At 36.5% G+C, this 21441-nt stretch overlaps 1 protein-coding gene across 1 annotated transcript; it reads right to left on the bottom strand.

The window, feature by feature from the left end:
* Positions 1–306: 306 nt before the first annotated feature.
* LOC109109214 (ethanolamine-phosphate cytidylyltransferase-like) lies at positions 307–20065 on the bottom strand. Its single transcript, XM_042720948.1, has 13 exons — positions 19784–20065; positions 8724–8812; positions 7308–7469; positions 6703–6769; positions 6542–6626; positions 6009–6050; positions 5024–5162; positions 3932–4014; positions 3700–3777; positions 3533–3598; positions 2642–2707; positions 2469–2557; positions 307–1012 (listed from the first exon to the last, which is right to left on the bottom strand). The coding sequence occupies exons 1-13, from the start codon at positions 19879–19881 to the stop codon at positions 898–900; spliced, it is 1179 nt and encodes a 392-aa protein (XP_042576882.1). The 5' UTR covers positions 19882–20065; the 3' UTR covers positions 307–897.
* Positions 20066–21441: the final 1376 nt, after the last annotated feature.

Genomic DNA, 21441 nt, shown 5'->3' with positions numbered 1-21441 from the left:
CTGTGGCAGTAAAAATTATCAGTAAATAAGACTGACATTTCATGCTGTTTGCTCACACAAAACTCTTGTGTAACAGAAGTTGTTTGGGGAAGTACAGCTTTTATGGTAGTTTTGAGTGGAATGCCATGAGTTAAAGAAAGGTTTTTTTTTTTTTTTTTTTTTTTTTTGAGCTATACCCTTGGACATTGAGGGAAATTTATCTTACAAAAACATCCTGAAATATACTATATCCTTTTGCCTTGTTATAATGGTTAAGTTAAAAAACAATAATAAATAAAAGTTTTTTAAACTGTATTAAAATGCATGTTTGATGAACACCATATCTTAACTTTTATTTTCATATATTTTTTAATAGAACAATTAACTTTGTTGTACATTACAATGAAAAATAATTCATATGAGGATTAGCCATTAATAACGACAGATAAATATTAATTCTTTATAATTAATACACTGTTTTAGGACAGAAGACTGTAGTTCTCTTCTAATGGATACAAATCTTCAGGAGTGTTGGTTTCCAAGCAAAGCTTAGAATAACTCTGGAGTTACATGTGGAGGTAAAGGCCACGTAGGTCATGTTGGTCACCAAAGTGGCAACATTCTGCACACAGCAAAGTGCAGCACAAGTTCCAGCCTCCTTCTTTCCTTAGTGAACAGATCTGATGGAAATGGTCCACTGCCATCAGGAAATGATGACGAGGTCCTTCAGGTGGAGAGTGCGAGAGTGGTTCACAAAAGCAGATGCTCCCAAGACAACACATGCTAATTCTTCAATAAAAGGAGCTCTCAGCTGCTGGTGTTCTGACAGTATGTAAGTCCAGAATGTGGACACATTAGAAAAGAGTCAACTGCATGTACTGGCTTTTGTTAGTCTTTGATTATGTTTGTTTTTCTTCCCTACAGCACAGCCTGCGCTCTCTCATTAGCTTTGTCTTCTTCTCGTCGCTTCATGGCCTGGATAACCGCCATCTCTTTGGCCTCTTTTTTCTGGTTTCTTGCCTCAAACAGCAGCCTGGCAGGCACAGGAAGGAATAATGTGAGCATTGTATTGATCATTTCTGAGCGTGATTGTCCATTACAGCTTACTGTAAAAGAACTACTGAATGATTTTTCTTAGATTTAAAGGTTACCGAAGGTATGACCAGCCAAATATTACTTTATTGTTATTGAACATTTTCAATCACAGAATTAATCAAGCTTGACTCTGAATTATAATAATAATAATAAATATTATTATTATTACCAAAATGTGAGCTACAGATATCTGCTTTTAAAACCTCCAGAATGTCTTGACCCATGCATGGATTGTTATTGTAAATGCATTAAACATATTTTCAGTTGATATATTGACACTTGAAATTAGTTGAAATTGAATTTATTTGTAGCAGCACTTGACAGATGCTGTCAAAATAGCTTAACTTGTTTTGAAAACTGAAACATTCTTGTTAACCTGCGCCTCCACTTTGGGTCACATACCAGGAAGGGACGTACAAAATAGATATATGATAAAACAGTGGCCATATTTTTAAATGCAAGTTTGAAGACTTTCTATTGATGTGTATTTTTTGTTTGTAATTTTTTTTTTTTTTTTTTTTTTTTTACAAATTTAATAAGTAGGATACAGCAGGTCTAAAGGCATGCCTTAAAATTGCTTTAGCAAAGTTTGTAATATTTTACATTTACATTTAGTCATTTAGCAGACACTTTTATCCACAGCAACTTACAAATAAGGACAATGGAAGCAATCAAAATCAACAAAAGAGCAATGATATGCAAGTTCTATGACAAGTCTAAGTTAGCATAATGCAGAACACGTAGCAAGGTTTTTTTTATTATTATATAATAAATCAAAAGAAAAAAGAATAGAGCAATCTAGTGTTAGAGGCCTTTTAGAGACTATTTTCTGTATATTTTGTAAATTTGAAGGAAATCCCATAATATGGCTTTACATTACTGACATGATTAATGATTAATGATTAATTACTGAGGTGATTAATATTTTTTAATATTGTTTCAATATAAATTTGGTGATTATCTCTAAATTGCACACCCACAAGCACACCCTTTTACATACTCTTCAGTTATCTGAAAATGGCTTGAATTACCTTGAACAATCATTAATAAGACATTTTTCTCAAAGTAGGGAAGTCGATAATTTTATCAATTATCTTTGCTACTTAAATATTTAAAACTATATCATAGAATTAACTTGTCATTGCTGTGCACTTTGGGGGCAAGTATCAGTAAAATGTCCATGTGCATAGTGAAATGTGGATGTTTATGTTTATGTGTTGTGCCATCAAGAGGTTTAAAGGAGAATGAAGTCAAAGGAGCCTTTTAAACTAGTGCGCATTTACCCTTATTGTAACCTATGCATTGATTAAGTCAATGCTGCAAATGACAGTAAACAAAGAAAGTGGTCACCAGTGACCTCCTGCATGTTAACAGGTCAGAGCTTAATGTAACACCTGTTTTTGATGATCCTCTGCACAATGACATCAGTGGTGAGACTGTTTCCACTATCCACTGTTCGCAATATTCCCATTTTCCTGGGTACCTGTGCACAGAAAACAAGCACAGATTATGAAATAGAAGTGTATTGTGTTGGAATTTTGAATAATTATCGTATCATGACACTTACAGCATATGGGTCTGATCCATCTCTGTCTGGAAACACTTCAGTTTTTCCATGGCAAACCAGGTCTACCTATACCACGAGGACAGTGTATTACTCCATGGCTGTTTACACAGCAGAATATGGTTTAGCTGATTTCAGTAATCAGTTATGTTCCCACACATATTGGTTAATTACCAAGAATAACTGCATTATATAGCCAAACTCACAAAATTTTTACTATACTCAACTGCAGTTTTGACCTACATGACCTTTACCTCTACATGTAACTCTACAATACGGATGTGTCCAAACTTTGAATACCTCATTATAACAGTATTATAAATACAGTATTATAAAAACATTTAAAATCACTATGCAATAATGAGTGTGTGAAGTAAATTAGAATAAACTAGCATGGTTGCAAATCAAATCAAACTGCTTCTCTGAAAAACCAGAGCTTGACATGCGGAAAAAAATATTGTGGCCACAAATTAAGAATCTGTCTGATCTTAATCTCTAAACAGCTATTTTATACGGAGTCCTCTTATTTGCGGTTGTGTATAAGTCTTCACACAACTCTATGCAAAGTTCCTCTGGAAAATAAATGTAAAAAGCATTTTATTTACCGTAACATTTAGTTTTATTATTTTAATTAGAAGATATTTAAATTAATTTTATAATTGTAATAAAAAATTAATCGTCATAATTTTATGGGTTATACAAGGCATATTTGTTAATACAGTTATACAGTATAGTACAGTAAATACTGCTGTCAATTCTAAAAACTGTCTGTGTGAAAATAACTACTGGACAAAGTTTTTATGCTGATGGTCAAAAACCAGTGTTATATCCAACTCTTAAGCAAGTCTGACAAAAAGTCAAGAATCAAATTTAATACAGTGGAAGAGTATTTACCTTGAAATGGTCCAATAAGTCTTTTGTGACAGCATATGGTGCTCCTATAACAACCTCAGAGACATACTGTGAGATTTGAAAACAAAATATATTCATTCATATAACACTATTTACATAAAACAAGACATAAATGGGAATTAACTGCAATACAAAAGATCAATCCTCACTCGACAGGCCAGCACACTCAGAGTCCTCTCATGGATGTTCATGATTGGATAGTTTTTCCCCTTGTAACGATTCACCTCCTAGAGTGATGATAACAATAGTAAAAACAAACAAACATGCAGTTCCTCCTTCTCTCACATCTCTTATGTCCTTTGAAAGACAATCAGCATAATGCTTAACCAAGAAAATTTAAATTTTAAATATATTTCTAAGATTATCCTATATTCAGCTTACCTGATCAAAGTGCAAGCCCACGATAACATATGGCTTCTCTGAAAGCTGGGACACTGCATCCAGGAAATCCACATGGCCAATATCTGATTTGCATCAGGTTAAAGAGGAAAACATGAATATTGTCTTACTCGTGTTCTCAGAAAAAGCAAAGAATGCAGGGGTCTCAAGGGCAAAACAATACAGTATGCACATTCACAAATAAAGTGAGAAAAACTACCGTGAGAAAACTACCCACAGTGACAAAAAATCTAGGACCTAATTTGTATTTTCCACAGAGAATAGGTCAGCCATTAAAATTTTCTTAAATTGAACATTTTACACAAAACATCCAAAGATAGTTTTAAAATGTATATGTAGCCACTGAACCTCTTAGCAGCATGAAAAACAAAACTTTTATTCACATCATGAATGTATTATATACAGAAAGCAAGAGTTCTGCACCCCATGTGAAAACTCTAAATAAAATGGCCAATTATCGATTAATTATTTAAAAAATTTCAAAGAATGACAGCATAATGAATCTGTATTCTGTGCTAGCTGTTTGCTTTAATGCAGAAGAATAGTTACCAGCATAGACTAATATGCTCACGTTTGAAAGGACATTATTGATTTTTTTTGTTATTTTGTTAGTTTTTTTCTGCAGAGCATTTAACATAAAGTTCCTAGCCTGCCAAATAAAAATGACAATAGATAAAAGAATGAACAGACTAACAATGATAACACTGTTTATGGCCCAGTGAGGTTATTTATATACCTTTGTATATAAAAGTGATTTTTATACTTTTATATAATAGGGAGACCTGTCCTGTCTCCAAGTTATTTTATTTTCAATAATGTAGTAGCTGTAATAGCCTTTGGTGATGTTGTAACCAATGCTCACCAACTGTCTATCTTACAAGGAAAAATTTACCCCAAAATAATTTATATTCTGTCTGTTCAATCACCTGGAGTCATACAATTTGTGTGAGGAACAGACACACACAATTTGTTATTTACTGACAATCTTCACCTCAAACAGATTTTTAAAATCTCTTTTATAAATGCATTCAGTTACTTTTTTTTTCGAACAGCTGTCTAAGCGTGTAAGGATACGAAATAGGTCAAAAGCTCCAGCCACATAGATGATGGTGTCTCCTGGTTGTGGTTCCTTTCCTGAGGCAAACTGGATGATTTTTTGGGACGTCTGCAGGAACTGTGACACTCCTGTCCAGGGACTGTGGCCTTTAGGGCCCTGTTGTGAGCAGTACAGAAATGATAACAACAATTACGGCAATAAACATTAATCATTAAACTAATTATTGCTAATAATGCACCTTTTTTTTTTACAGTAATACATTTATTATACTTAAACCCAATATATAGACCACGATGAGAGCACTTTGGTGGTTCTGTCAAGTCCAAGAACACATTTTAAACCAGCAGCTCTTTGTAGAAGCCAACAAGTGCTTTTTTTCCTGACATCAAGAGCACACAATAATGATTGAACAAACAATAACCTTGTGGTCAGCACAAGTCAAGTTTGAGTCCTTTGCAATGGGTGTTTTTTTTTATCACGTCCAGTAACGGTCTTGGGACATTAAAGAACTTTTCTCTCTCCATTTGGAGGCAATGACTAGGAATTATTTAGTCGATGTTAAACTCAGAAACAGAGGTGCCATTCATGCTCAGTCTCTGATTATGGACTCTGAAGACAATAAAGCTTTTTTATGTGCCAACTTGGCAGAGGCGTGTGAAGGCAATGCTAGCAGAAGGAGGAACAAAATGGCAAAGCAGAAAAACAAGTAAACAATCCTAGGAGGGAGAGGGGGATCTGAGAATGACTAATCAATTTTATTTTATTTGTACGATGGAATTCTGGGATCCCTATTGACATTTGTAGTTGAAAAAAAAAACAATGCAATATTACATATTGTATATAACATAATATTACAGTATTAATACAATACTGTAGTACTGGTGGAATAATTGATTTATAACCAAAGAACCCAAAAAATCCTCTGTATTGTCAAAACATTTCACTCTTAAAAAAAAAAAAATTATAACTACAAGACCAACCAAAAGGGAATAAAACACTCACACTTCCAAAGTTGTCTGTGTGCTGTTGATAGTCTGATCTGCCCTGAAGAGGAAAGAAAGGAAGAAATTAATGTTCATTTAGACAATGTGTAATTATAGCATACAGTACCAGAGACATATCAGAAACATACTCTACACAAGTATACAAAAGCAGATGTGTATGCTTGGCCGGTGTATTTTTTGAACAGATTTTTGAACAGATACTTTTTATGATCAGTTCCAATACAATATCAGTGAGAGAGTTACAGACATTAGGTGGAGGTGACAATGGTGTAAACATGGTACCAAAGTGACAAGGAAACTAACATAAATAAGTAAGTGAAAGTAGGGTGAATATGCTATACCATTATAACAAATAATGGTAAAAAAAAACAACTAAAATTAACAACAGTATGATGGTAAATGTTTCCATAAAACTGGGTGTTACAACCCAGCATACTTGAATTATGAACTGAGGTCTGACATGTTTGAAATCAAGCTTGTCTAGTGGGACCTGTCTGCATTTACAGTTGTTGAGTATGTTTCGGGCCTCACCATGTTGCTGTGATGAGCTTTGGTCATAAGCAGCATGCGGCCTACCAGGTCTGTAGTGGATACACCTTGGGTTCTCTTGCACTCTCTGAAAAAGATCCACTTTAAATAAGAACCATACTAAACATAAGCCGCATGAGCTGCAGAGGTGTGAATGGGCTTACCTGTACCTTCCCGACTTCTTCACTTCTTCATATGTGTCTTTCCCATCCACAGTGAGAGTGATGTCATCTGAGGAGACACGACCAGTTGATTCAGGTCATAATAAAGCTTGCATAAGTGAACTACTGTGAAGTGGTGCATTGGATACTGTGCATGGAGGACCAAGACCAAACAAGTTACTGAACAATTTACTGAAAAATATATTTCTTTAGAAGAGAGTAGTGATGCTCTGGAACCATTCAGCTTTGCTTTTACTTAAATGTAGCACACACGAACAGATGAACATGAACATCAACAGATTGTTGACAGTTTTTATATGGACTTCAATTCGTGTAAAGAAGCACTGTCTCATCATGAACAGAACAGCTAAGGTACAGCTAATAAAGTAATAAAGTAGGTACATAGGTACCTTACTAAGGTAGTACTTACTTTGTAAGAGCTAAAAATGTATGATCTTTTTAATATGAATGTGTGTAGTATGTATGTATGTAACCCAGTCAATCCAATAATCCAAAGATTCATGGCCCTGGGGGTCTCATATTCTTACTGACTTTAATTTCAATGTTTTAGCACAGTTTAGACATGTTTATTATGTTTAGGCTCTGACCTCCATGAACACAGAAATCGCAACAATATTTGTCCAGAGTCTCAAGCGTAGTAACGTATGGAGCTCCTTCCACGATCTCATCCACCCACTTGATTGCTCGCACCATCTTATATCTCTCAGCTTGGGTGAACACTGGAGGACCTTTGTGCTTAGAGATCTCCTCTGCATGAAAAGAGAGACATTAGAATCAGTCAACTTCATTTCCATCTTCTGTTATTTGTTTCGCTGTGAAATTTTTGGTCAAACTCTCCAAAAACTGTTTCTGATTTTAACAGCTAGACAGCATGGTTTCCTGGTTCAACATCTAAAAAAATAAAACAGACATTTTTGATTAAGCACTTTTAGAAGTAATATGCAGTCTTCAGTCTAAAAGTATATGTCTACACTCTTCATCTACAGTAGTGGTTTTCAACTTGCTGTTATCTTGTCCAGTCTGTGAAGTCAGTGTTTAACTTTTCTTTAACTTTTCTTCTTTAACTGTTTTTATTTATTTTGCTTCTATATTTCTCTTTTGCCTAGTCTGTGTTGAGGTTACCTGTTTCCCTCTAGAACTCACCAGTTTTGGACTGCTCTTATGTTGATGACCTTCTGATATTTTCTATTTGGTGCTGTCTACCCCTCGTTTGATCTCTCTCCCTGTCTGACCTTGATTCTCACCTAATGTTTGAGATTTGGTTGCCCGTGGACTGATCTGGATTCTGACCCATGCCTGCCTGACCACTTTTCTGCCTGATAGCTCAGAGCCAGGCAGCGCTCAGACATGTTGTGAGGTTGCACTTTGAGTGACCTAAGTTTGAATTCTGACTCAAGGACCTTTCCTGATCCTATTCCACTCTCTCCTCCACTTCACTTCATGCCAGTGTGTACTGTACAATTAGATACTTTTGAGAGAGATAAGCCTTTGAATCCCCATCACGACCCATCTATATTCTAACATGAAAATTCTAAATCAATCAAAACCTATTTCAGTCATGCCTTTATTCCATGTCTCATGTCAGCTCTCATCTGTGCAAGCTAAACAAACATATCAGTCAATGACTGAATAGCCTGTCGTCTATGCAATCTATGCAACTCCCACATTCTTGGTACACAATCTTTCATCACAAAGTAAACTCATAAATAATCATACGTAAAGTTTAATCCCACTCCCCCAATTTGTTAATTCAATTTGTCAATGTATTATATTTGTGTTACACAGTTTTGTTCGTAGTTTATATTGAGTGTCATGAAAGTGTAACACATACACAGTCTTGAAACTAAGATCGATATAATCAACAGACAACACTGTATCTGGCACCGTTTATGTGTGTGTGTGTGTGTGTGTGTGTGTGTGTGTGTGTGTGTGTGTGTGTGTGTGTGTGTGTGTGCGCGCATGTGTGTGTGTGTGAGAGAGAGAGAGAGAGAGAGAGAGAGTACCGTCAGTATGCACTCCCACAATGAGATAGTCCCCCATAGCCTTGGCTTGTCGAAGCTGGTTGGAATGACCATAATGGACCATGTCATAGCTAAGACATAGACATAAGGTAGATAAAGACAGTTGTTAAAATGAGAAAAATATCATAGCATTCACTGACTCTTTGTCCTTTGCTATATGTAAATTCATTTCTTATTAAAATATTATGCATTAATTAAAAGCATAAGTTAATAAAAAAAAAAATAATAATAAAAAACATATACATACATACATACATACACATTAACCTGACAGATAACACGTTTACAATCTTGAAATTTCTCACCACAAGTCATTATTGTAGGCTTAGCATTACAAGGGCAGTTTTGAACAGGTTTTTATGTACTCACTTAATACTGGAATTTAGTTCATTTTTTTTACCCAAAATACCTCACATACTGTGAGTTTAGCATATAAAAGCAATGTGATTGACATCACACATTCTAAATATAGCAGAATTATAAAACTAGCTCCAGAACAATCGTGTTCTTTTTAACAGTAAGTCCAAAATAGAGACCTTTGTCCAATTGTCTATGTAAATTCCATTACTATACTGCTTCCATACATACTTCTTTTGTGCTTGTTTTTGTTTTTGAGTATTTTCTAATTTTGATCTATGATGATTTTCATTGCTGAAATACATAATTTAAAAACATTAAAAACACTATAAAAATGACACATTTCCCCCTTTCTCAACATAATTTGATTTTAAAGTGAAATACAGTATGACCTGAAAACATGTTAGACAGGTTCCTTGAGATGAAGCTACGATGATTAAATCAAACCTTTTATTTTTTTAAATAGTTACTGACATACAGCATAAAGAAACATTGTTTCATACTCGCTGTTAATAGGATTTCACCTGTAATGGTAATAGATTCATAAAATTAAGAAAAAACCTTCCACTGATTGTTATGTTCCCAATTTATATTAATGTGCTTCCCTCTAAGAAATTTTCCATACCATCAGATTGACATTGAATGGACTTTTCAGTGTTTGACTTATTTATACTTCGTCCTTCCCTTTAAATTTACTAATAGCTCTGGTTTGGTACTATTTTTAATCTTTGATGTCATTTAGGTATATGATGTCCCTATAGTGAAAAATGTATATGCTAAAATATATTTTAAATACATTTATTTTTTGCTAAGTATACTACAAATATATTTTACATATTTATGTACTCAATAAAAATACCCCGCAACTGTACTTTTGGTACTAAACTAGTATACTTAAGGTCTTAAACAACTAATTTTGTACTTAATGCAATTTAATTGTGCGGATGTAGTGCTGAAGTGCAACTCAAGATATACTTAAGTATATTTGATTGTGCTAAAGTGGATCTATTCCAAGTATACTTCAGGCTTTAAATATCTTGTATATAAAGACTGATATTATTCAAAGATCATACAATTCTCATCAATAGTGACATTAAAACACAATTTTGGCTAAATATTACGAAATGTGCATTGTGTACAAGTAGTACTACAAATAAAGTTTAATTATACAGCTTAAGTCTCAAGCGATATGTCAGTAAATATGTTAAAAGATTTTAACTATACTTAGTATGAAATAAATGTACTGTATGTATAGATATATATTTTTTTACGGGGGGTGCATTGAAAGTGACATAGAATAAGAGTGTTAAGATGAAGCATCTGCTTTTATATAATGATATGATGACGCCAACAACTACCCAATAGCTTGACTCTGCTGTATCTTAAGTAGACAGTATTACAGCAACACTGGCCATGAGCATGAAATATTAATTACTGAAACTGGTTTGCACTTTGCAGGCACCCAAACAGCAACTGAGCCGGGAGAACGATCTCGCATGCAGAAGCCAACAGTGTTTGAAAGCACTAGAAATTTGATGATTCTGTGCATATATGGGGTAAATGTGACAAAGCATGTCCTGTTATATTTCACACCAAAATCAAGAGAAATTATGTAATATAATCTAAAAAAAATAGTTTTTACAAAGTTTTCCAAAAAAACAAACACCATTCCCCAGAACATACCCCAGGCAGGTATAAAACAAACAAACAAACAAACAAAAAAAAACACCTTCTTACATTCAATAACACACATCTAACGCTTCTTCAATATCTCCATTTTTAACAAAGTCTAAAAACACTTCCCAGATATAAAAAAATTCAGAGGGTTTCTTTCTTATTACATATGTAAGCTTTTCAAGAGTCAAGCATGTTAAGTTTTTCAGCCATAGTCAAATGGAAGAGCGATTGGTATTTTTCCAGCACAGGGCAATATAATGTCTTGCTTGTAATAGAGACAAATCCACCAGCTTTCTTCCTTTAGTGGACAAAGAGCAGTTGTCTTCATACATACAGTACTCAATAAACACATTACAGGACATAAAGGGAATTGGAGAGAAAGTAAATTGAGAAACATATTGAGTAACCCCAACCCAAAACTTCTCCACCTCCTCGCATTCCCACAATATTTCAGTATTTTACAGTATTATAGTAATGAGAGTCTAATGAGGATCATTTTAGTGTATAACATAAATTTATAGCGTTTAACATAAAAAAGTGCAACATCTACATTATGATAACATGAATGGGGGCACAATACATCATCATAAACTACAGTTTGTTTTTTGGAGAGTTTGGAGATGTTTAAATGCTTTTGCTTCACTGTGCGATTCTCAGTTAAACACTAATACACAAGTAAGATCTAGTGACTGATTGACTCATTGTCAGCTGATCAGACCTATCTACCAGTCATGGTATGTGGTTGCTGCAAGGGTCATTTATTCTTCTGAGGTCAATCAAACCCTGTTAAATCACTTGGTTCTCTGTATGGCTGCATTAACACAGCTGTCATGAGATACACAAAACTGCCCTTCATTTGACTTTAATCACATAACATGCTTTTTATATTTGTCTTCATGAAGGTTTTCACTGTCTGTCACAAAGTGGAATCCACACTCTGTGCTGACTAAGTGCTTACCATTGCTCAACATGGACTGAATGCATTCTTGTGCTGCAAACATTACGTCCTCCTGCCCTATGTCCTGGACAGAACATGTCAGGGAGGGATTACATGACATTTTATTGTGAATGGACTTTAGCATCCTGACAATTCAGGGTTAGTGATGCACTTTCACCTAGAACCTACACAACAATATTCACCTAGATTTTCACTTGAGGTAAAATGGTTATAATAAACATTTACATTCATTTGGCCAGTAGTGGTCTGGTTACTGAAATATAAATAATACATTTTCAAAAGTAACTATGGTAAATCTCTGTAACACTGATTAATTGTACAGTTAGTTTTTTAGAAGACAATGATGTAATGCATTTTGAGTATTGCTCTAAAACAATGAAACAATAAGGGTCAGCTTTCCTAACAGCTTGTGCAAACACAAACCCTCTTTTGGCGTTATATTACTACTGCCTAAATTTTCAAGCAATTTTATTTTTACACCTGACCTTTTGTCTTCTGAATTTGCAGGAGTTTCATTTAGAGACACAAAATTCTACTAATGCAACACTATTTCCTAAGGTTTGTGGTAGACAATTTAGTGGTATTTGCGGCACGATTTAACGCCCAAAAAAACCATGTCTTTACCCCTTTGCACTTGACATTTGCTGCCACAAACAAGAGAGATGTGAGGTAAAAGAAAAAGATTTTTCTCCACTCGTGTTAATTTATTTGGAATGCTAGAGAACAACATTGTATAGGCCATCTACTCTGGTTTGCCACTGACTTTGGTCCAAATTTGCACTTTGGTGTTTTAACGGCATCGCTCATTCTGACCCTCCTTTTTGCCTTCATCTTCTGAATAGTCTCAGTTGCTGTCTGGACTGCTTCCCTGGACTTGGACCTTTGCCTGGCTTTCAAGACCCCTTTGATTTTGCCTTGCTGTTAAAGTTCTGCTCAGAACTCAGTCTTTTCAGTTATTATTTGTCAGTAAAGCCTTGGTTCAGCATGTATCTGCTCTTGGGTCCTTTTTTTCCCCTGAAATCCCAGGTGGTGAGTGGTTGCTTTCTGGCCCAAGCCAATAAAGCCAAATTCCATTTTGGTCTTTGTGATATTGTGGTCTCTGCATATGATTTGTGTTCCTACTTTAATGTAACGCTTTAGGAATCTCCCTTTTATTGTCAATAAAGCACAAATTCTAAGTCCAATCACTTAGAAAAGTAATTCTGTCAGAGTGCCAATGTTGCCAATACCCAAGCTTAAAGCAAGCTTAAAGCAACAAGCATGTTGCCAATAACATCCAAAAAAGCTTAAAGAAACAAGCATGGTGCCGATATTAACCAAAAAACCCCTAGCAATGAACATCTTGCTGATACCCATATAAAGCAACAAGGACAACAGGTCACATTAGCGAAACTCTGCGAAAATTTCCAAACCAAGCAGTAAATATTAGTCAATGTAGCAAATTCCCATAGTACCATAATATCCCAAGGGCACAATTATCACATACTGTGATAGGTGTCGTATTCCTGTAGGTAGACATGGATCAGCTGAGCTACAACTGATGCAAGCTTAAGTGTGACCTGCCAGAACTGACACTATATGCTTGACATATAATTCTCCTCAGCATGATTCTGCAGATGGCCCCTGAAGATGCCAAAAGGCTCTCAAGCTCATCTGGAAATCATTTGCCAAAAGCTGCTAATTGCTGCTTCACAGTAGAGAACTTACTGATGACATTGCTAAATGCACCACTGAAAAGCCTTCACCTCGAATGAGTAGCATCTAACAGGATGGCCTTCTCTTTCTCTGGGATATCTGTGAGGTTCAGCCACTAACTCTGCCATGAAGTGACCGATTTTGCAAACCAACTTGTCCTTGGTACACAACACCACATGTACACCACATTACATTTGAGTCCACTTTAAAAGAACCAAACTCAGACCCACTAAGGGAACCAACAAATTTAACCCATTTTAGGACCAAGAGGTGAACCTAGAAGAAGGACCTATAGTTCTCAATTCATTCACACTGTCACTGTCCCTGAAAGAGCAACTGTCTCAGACCTATTTATGGCTGACAATATGCCCTCCAAAATACTATTCACTTCCATTTCATTGTATGTGCCTCATTGTAACTTTTTTGTTGTTGTTGTTGTTGTTGTAATTTTTAAAGAATATTATTATTTTTGTTATTTTTTGTAAAACATCACTGTCACAAATTCTGCTTAACTTTTGAACGAATACTCCTGTAAGCTGTTTATTACTTGCACAAAATTGTACATTTTTTTGCAATTGTCACATACTGTATGTTGTGGTTTTAAGAAGATGCATGATGCATAATTGCCAAATACAGATATTCTAATAAACACTAGGAATCTGCACAGAGACTATACACCACGTAGCACAAAGACGGAACAGAGCATGGACTATATATACACAGGGATAACAGGGGAACTTGGTGATAAAAAAGTGAACATTATAAGTAACTAAAAAGGACACACTAAGACTAAATGAAAGAGTAAGCATGAAGCAAGACACAAAAACACAACTAAAGAAGACATAATTCTGACAATACACCCGTTCTCCCACAAGGCACATCTTCACGCCGTTAACAACAGTACAACTGTGGATGGTGGGAGGGGGCTTTGCAGCCAGACAGACGTGAGACATCAGACGTAAGGTAGATAAAGGACCAGAAAAGGGGAACAGTATGTTGATTTGTGATACCCTGTCTGATATTGTTACCTCCAATTAAACCAGTAGATAATACAATTTGACAAAAAAAAATGCTACCTGTCAAATTATGGTGAATTAATCTACACCTACCCAAGGTTTAGACCTACCCTTATAGTAATCCAGTAATTATGTGTTATTCACGGTTTTTGCTGGAAGGTACACAGCTACGACAGGAAACCAACAATAAATACATTTTTGAATGAATGAATGATGCATTTATATAGTGCTTTATTGTATATTGCTGTACACCCAAAGAGATTTACAATCATGTGGGGGGTCTCTCTTCAACCACCACCAGTGTGCCTGGATGATGCGATGGCAGCCACAGTACAACAGTGCCAGTGTGCTTACCACACACCAGCTACAGGTGGAGAGGAGAGAGTCATAGAGCCAATCAAGTGGATGGTGATTATTAAGAGGCCATGACTGACAAGGGCCAATGGTGGCAATTTGGCCAGGACAACAGGGCTACACCCCTACTCTTTATGAGAAGTGACATGGGATTTTTAGTAACCACAGAGAGTCAGGACCTCGGTTTAACGTCTCATCCGAAAGATGGTGCTTTTTGACAGTATAGTGTACCCATCACTACACTGGGGCATTAGGACCCACACAGACCACCCCGCTGGCCTCACTAACACCTCTTCCAACAGCAACCTAGTTTTCCCAGGAGGTCTCCCATCCAGGTTTAAATCTGCTTAGCTTCAGTGGGCAACCAGTCTTGAGCTGTAGTTTGATATGGCTGTGGCTATTAGGTTTTTCTACTTATTAGACTGTGTTTCACATCTACGCCTATGCCTACGCCTAGAATAGAAAAAATAGAAAGCTAGTGTTTTTTAAATAAAAAAGAGGATAAATAGATAAAGTATAATTAAAATAGAATAGAAAGTGCTAGAGTTAGAGGGTCAAATAAAGATGGAACAGATGTGTTTTTAGTTGTTTCTTGAAGATGGCTAAGGACTCAGCTGCTCAGATTGAGTTGGGCAGGTCATTCCAACAGGAGGTAACAGTTACTGAAAAAGTCAGTGAAAGTGATTTTATGCCTCTTTGAGTTGGCACAATAATGTGTTGTTCACTTGCAGAATGCAAGCTTCTATAGGGCACATAACTCTGAAGTAATGAATTTAGGTAAAGCGGTGCAGAGCCAGTGGTGGTTTTGTAGGCAAACATTAATGCCTTGAATTTTTTGCGAGCAGCTACTGGTAGCCAGCGCAAATTTGAACACAGGTGTGATGTGTTATTTTCGGCTCATTAAAGATTAATCTTGCTGCGGCATTTGTGGATTAATTGTAGAGGTTTGATAGAAGTGGCTGGAAGACCTGCCAATAGAGCATTGCTATAGTCCAGCCTGGATAGAACAAGAGCTTGAACAAGGAGTTGTGTTGCATGTTTTGAAAGAAAGGTCCTGATCTTCCTAATGTTGTATAAAGCAAATCTGCAGGAATCAGTTTTAGCAATGTGGTCTGAGAAATTCAGCTTATCATCAATCACGATGCCAAGGTTTCTAGCCATTTTGAAGGAGTTATGGTTGATGAGCCTAACTTGATGGTGAAATTTTGATAAAGGGATGTGTTTGTTGAAACCACAAGCAGTTCTTTTTTAGCCAGGTTGAGTTGAAGGTGATGGTCCATCATCCAACAAGAAATGTCTGTTAGACATGCTGAGATGCGAGCAGCTACCGTTGGATCATCAGGATGGAATGAGAGGTAGAGTTGAGTGTCATCAGCACTGCAATGATATGAAAAGCCATGTTTCTGAATAACAAAACCTAGTGAGGCCATGTAGACAGAGAAGAGAAATGGTCCAAGAACTGAGCCCTGAGGCTCAGTAGCTAGATGTTGCAACTTGGACACCTCACCTTTCCAAGATACCTTGAAGGACCTATCTGACGAATTGAACTGCTGGTTTCATCTGGCCAGAGGAGAACTGGCCCCCCGACTGAGACTTCCAACCTTCTCCCAAGGTTTTTTCTCCATTCTGTCACCGATGGAGTTTTGGTTCTGGTCACCTCTGGCTTGCTTAGTTGAGGACACTTCATTTCCAACGATATCGTCGACTTGATTGCACAGATACTATTTAAACTGAACTGAGCTGGATGATGACATCACTGAATTCAATGTTGAACTGCCTTTAACTGAAAAATGAGTGTTTATTATTGTCATTTTGCATTATTGACACACTATTTTCCTAATTAATGCTGTACAGTTGCTTTGACTCAATCTGTATTGTTATCTGAGGTAAAACTCAAACCACTGGCGTGCGGTTCCTGAGATGGCATTTTCCAATAGGGTTGACAGGTGAATCTGGTGGTTCACCATATCAAAAGCAGTAGACAGATTCAGCAAGACAAGTATAGAAAATTTGGAAGATGCTCTTGCCAGTCTTAGGGCTTCAACAACTGAGAGCAAGGCAGTCTCGGTCGACTATGTCCACTTCTGGAGCCAGATTGGTTGCTGTCCAGGAGGTTGTTCTGTGTGAGAAAGGCAGAAACTTGTTTGAACACAACTCGTTCAAATGTTTTTGCAATGACAGGTAGAAGGGAAACCGGTCTGTAGTTCTCTAAAAGAGTTGTGTTAAAAGTGGGTTTCTTAAGAAGTGGGGTTATACGAGCCTGTTTAAATGTTGAGGGAAAAACTCCAGTCTGAAGGGATGTGTTCCCCATATGAGTGAGTGCAGGTACAACGGCAGGAGAAATGACTTGAAGGAGATGAGATGGAATAGGATCAAGAGGACAAGTAGTAGGATGATTGGAAAGGATGAGTTTAGAGACTTCTGCCTCAGAGAGTGGAGAGAAGGATGAAACAAGTGTGTTTACTGGTAAGACGTCTTTGACAGTTTGTGGTGTGGCAAATTGTGCACTGAGATTTGTAATTTTATTAATGGAGAATGCGGCAAAGTTGTCAGCTGTTAGAGTTGATGAAGAAGGGGGAGGAGGAGGACAAAGAAGGGAGGAAAATAGTTTAAAGAGCATGTGAGAGTTAGGCGAATTGTTAATTTTGTTGTGATAGTATGTCCTTTAGCAGTGGAGACGTTAGCAGAGAATGAAGAGAGGAGTGATCGATATACATTAAGGTCAGTTGGATTTTGTGATTTGCTCTTTCTGCAGCTCTGAGCTTAGAACAATGCTTACGGAGAACATCAGATAGCCAAGGGGCAGAAGAGGTAGTATGAGCTGACCTGGAAGACAAGGGGCAGACAGTGTCTAAACAAGATGTAAGAGTGGAGCTGAAAGTATCAGTAGCACTGTTAACATCAGGAGATGATAACTGTTCAGGGGAAGGAAGCCAAGATGAAACCATAGCAGATCACCAGGAGGGTGAGAGTGAGTGTAGGTTACGTCGAAAAGTGACATGTGGAGAGATATGTGCTGTGTCAGGAACCATGTTGAGGTCAAGAGTGAAAATGAAAAGAGTTAAAATGAAAGAGTAATAATGAAACCAAGACATATGAACAAAAATGAAACTAAACAAGACATAATCATGACAGCAATACTGCATCCATATTCTTCCTCTATATCACACATCCAAATAGAACATTACAATTCAGTGTTCTATTGATTGTTTCTGCTTGTTTTGAAATAAACAAAGTGCATATCCAATAATGTAAATTAAACGGTGCATTAAGGCATTATGAGAACTACTGTAACAGGTATTCGCTCCATTCACTCCATAAACTATTGAACATATGTTAAGTATTGGAGAGAATGCATCTTGAAATTATCTGATGACCAAATTAAAAGAAATTAAAAACAAAAAAAAAAAAAATCAAATATGCCCAGAGCGGTTTGTGTTCACAACACACATTTATAGCAAACCATAACAATATCTAAATGTTAACTATACTCAAACCACCTCCCAACCAACTTGTGGCTTTGTTCACATTAAAGGGGTCTGAGATCATTTGGAGTGTTCACATACACACCAAAAATCTAGCGAACCGTGATCAGACCCCTGAAAAGGACCAAGTGTGAAAAACACAAACAGGTCTCAGTCCAGAGAAAGAAAAGGTCACTCTCCAAAGCCTCAAGCTCAACATTGGATCCCCAGGACCCTGAGACATGTGGTGCCTCAGCAACCACAGAACCCAAGCAACTAGGGACAGACAATCTTCCTTTTTTTTGAAAAGAAGGTAAGTTTCAAGTGATGGACTTTCAATTTAAACTTACCACACTGTGTGCAGTTTAATGAGCCATTCAGTGCAGCTTGAGCATAACCAAAGCCCAAACACTCAGTGCATTTACTATGAGTGTCATCAGCCAATGAATAAGCTGCTGTGATTCTATACATGCTTCAGACAGTTGTCACACCTGGAGGGGGCTCACATAGCATTAGTTACTGATGCAGCATCAAGTGAACCTACAAAAGAAAAATGGTAGCGCAGCCAGTAGCATCTTGAGCTGAGGCACAGGCTGACTGTGACATTCTCTTGTTATGCAGTAGAGGGTTTTATGTGAAGGACAGGCAGTTGTGGGCTGGCAGGGTCGAGGGGAGTCACTGAGCGCACTGTTTACAATGCTTCTCTTTGGTAGTTCACTCCACTGTCTAATATTCTGGCATCCCAAACATTCTGCAACATTTCAAAATAACACCATCACACAGGCGGACAGAAATGGCTGGAATTCTGAAAGAGAAAGGCTCTATAATCCTGTTCATCATGCACATGAATCACCAAACATTTTTTTTCAGTCAAATGAATTCACAAACTCTGATACTTAATCAGACAAAGCCTGCTTTTAGAGAGAAATGTCTGTCAACTCATATGTCAAGGCTGATAAACCCAACTCATTAAAGTAGATAAAGTAGCAAGCCTGTTAGCACTCCATACTTTTGTTAAAGTAAGTCATCCCTGCTCAGTGAATCATGTGCTAGTGTGAAATAACAGACAGGATTCTGAAGGTGGACGGTGTGTTTTTTCAGTGTGCAGCATTTAGTTACATTAGAATTTGTGAACTCTGTATGTCTTGTACTTAAAAAATGTAAGCAAATATATATATATATATATTTTAAGCATAAACATTATTATGGTTTTTGTGTTATTTAACACAAATATGCAACTGTAGACATGCTCATATTCATATAAGTAATATAATATAGACTAGTATGATTAAATATTCTTATTTATTTTTAGTAACAGTGGTAGTAATAGTAATGGAAGCAATCAAAATTCTTGAGCATTCGATGATATAAAGACTTTACATTAGATGTGGTGCATTGTTGTGGCTGTCAAGTCTATAGCTCGTCATATTATCTTAATTAAATGTAAGCAGAGCTTTAATCGGGGGGAAGGTTTTTTTTTTAATGCCAATGCGGTGAAAATGCATTCCAGAGTGCACTCACCATCCATCGCACCAGACGCGGACAGTACGCCTCCTCTTCTCCGGACTGCAGGCTGCGGCGGCCGGAGCGCTGCTCACATGATGTCCGTTCTTCATCATTTTATACAGCCCTATTTACAAGCACTTCAGCGCAAAGTCAAATCTCTGATATTCAGTGTTATTCAGTGCGTGTTATAGGACTGGGAAACCTCTGTCCTTTTCCAGGATAGCCGGCTTCTGCATTAAATGAAGGTGACGTTCTAATGTGGAACAACGCCTCCTCTGCCGGCCAACGAAATTACGAATCATACTATTGTGAAGGCTAACTCATGAATATTAGTGATGTAAGATGACGTTTGGTCCGTGGGATTAATTCATTTGCTGAAAGGTAAGGGGTGTTCGGGAATGAACGATTCATACTAGTCATGGCGTGGCTCATGAATATTAGTTCGCGTGCTTTAAGCCTCACGAAGGTTTTAAGCAACGTCAGCACAATGTTTTTGGAAAACGCAGGCCAGGTTAACGTCCATAGCCCGCGCCTTTGCCATAGTAAGATCTGTATTCGTTTCCCGGGAAGTGGCGTCATATGGTACGGACTCGTACGATGAGCGGTGACGAGCAGCAGACATTACTGTTACATAATCACAGCTCTCATGTCATGTGACAGGTGTGATTAAGTGTTGATAACCTGTAACAAATAAATGCATGGAACCAGGATAGCTATGATGCACTGACGATATAGATTTATAGAATTAGTTTACAAAGAAATCAGTAACATATAGATTATTAGCCTATGTGTTCAGTTCACTTTTATATATCCCAATAATACTAAAAATAATTTCTGAAATTGCCAGTCAAGATCTATTATAGCCTATTGGTTTCCTTTTAAAACGGAGAGGCAACTTTATTTCTCTTTTGAGATAATAATAATAATAATATTTCTATATACACATATTTAGTGTTGAGGTGTGAATAATAAAACACTTATGGGCTAAACTGCAGGTATCTATGTAATCATACAGATAGCACATTTTCTTAAAACCTGACACCAGGTCAGAAACACCCACAGCCCAAAAAAAGATATTGAATTTTAAGAATTATTCAATTATTCAATTTCAGTATTACTATTTAATTATAAGTATTATAAATATTTTTGCAGGCTAATTTAACACACAAGAAAAATGCGACCAATATCTGCTTGTTTTTGCATACCAAAAGCAGTTTTGTGTTTTCAAGGTACAGTACAAAACACAGAATCTGTGTATCTTTTTAAGTTGATATTTTATTTTTAAAGTGTAAACCTAGTTCCAGTTCTACAAAACATGGCACATTAGAGTTTAGACACAAATGTTCACACAGATGCATAGTTTTAATCGCTAAAAGGCCACATATAGTTACTGTAGAAATACATCAAAAATAAAAAAATCCCTTAGGATAAACATTTCTGTGCATCAGTATTTGATGCTGTAACCTAACTATCAGTGAAGATCAAAGGACTCTGCAGTAAAAACCTCATTATAGTTGAAAAATATACATTTCAGATGTATCACTTAATTTTCCACATGTGTGTGGACCACAATGATTATATATTTTTGTTGTTGTTGTTATCATTTCAATTTGTTTTATTATTTATTGTTTATATTTACTTAATTCAAAGTTGATCAGTGAAAACACAACAAC

This window comes from Cyprinus carpio, chromosome B3 (assembly GCF_018340385.1).
Source record: "Cyprinus carpio isolate SPL01 chromosome B3, ASM1834038v1, whole genome shotgun sequence".
NCBI lineage: Eukaryota > Metazoa > Chordata > Actinopteri > Cypriniformes > Cyprinidae > Cyprinus > Cyprinus carpio.
The sequence above is the reverse complement of the archived record's forward strand: the minus strand, read 5'-3'. Positions and strand labels throughout refer to the sequence as shown.

Bases quoted from the DNA above. Each gene is read 5' to 3' on its own strand.
- LOC109109214 (XM_042720948.1), bottom strand. From the start codon at position 19,881: ATGATGAAGAACGGACATCATGTGAGCAGCGCTCCGGCCGCCGCAGCC. The intron at 6,770-7,307 runs GTCAGAGCCTAA...GTGTCTCCTCAG, and splicing joins CGATTTCTGTGTTCATGGAG to ATGACATCACTCTCACTGTG. The intron at 2,708-3,532 runs GTAAATACTCTT...CTCGTGGTATAG, and splicing joins ACTTATTGGACCATTTCAAG to GTAGACCTGGTTTGCCATGG.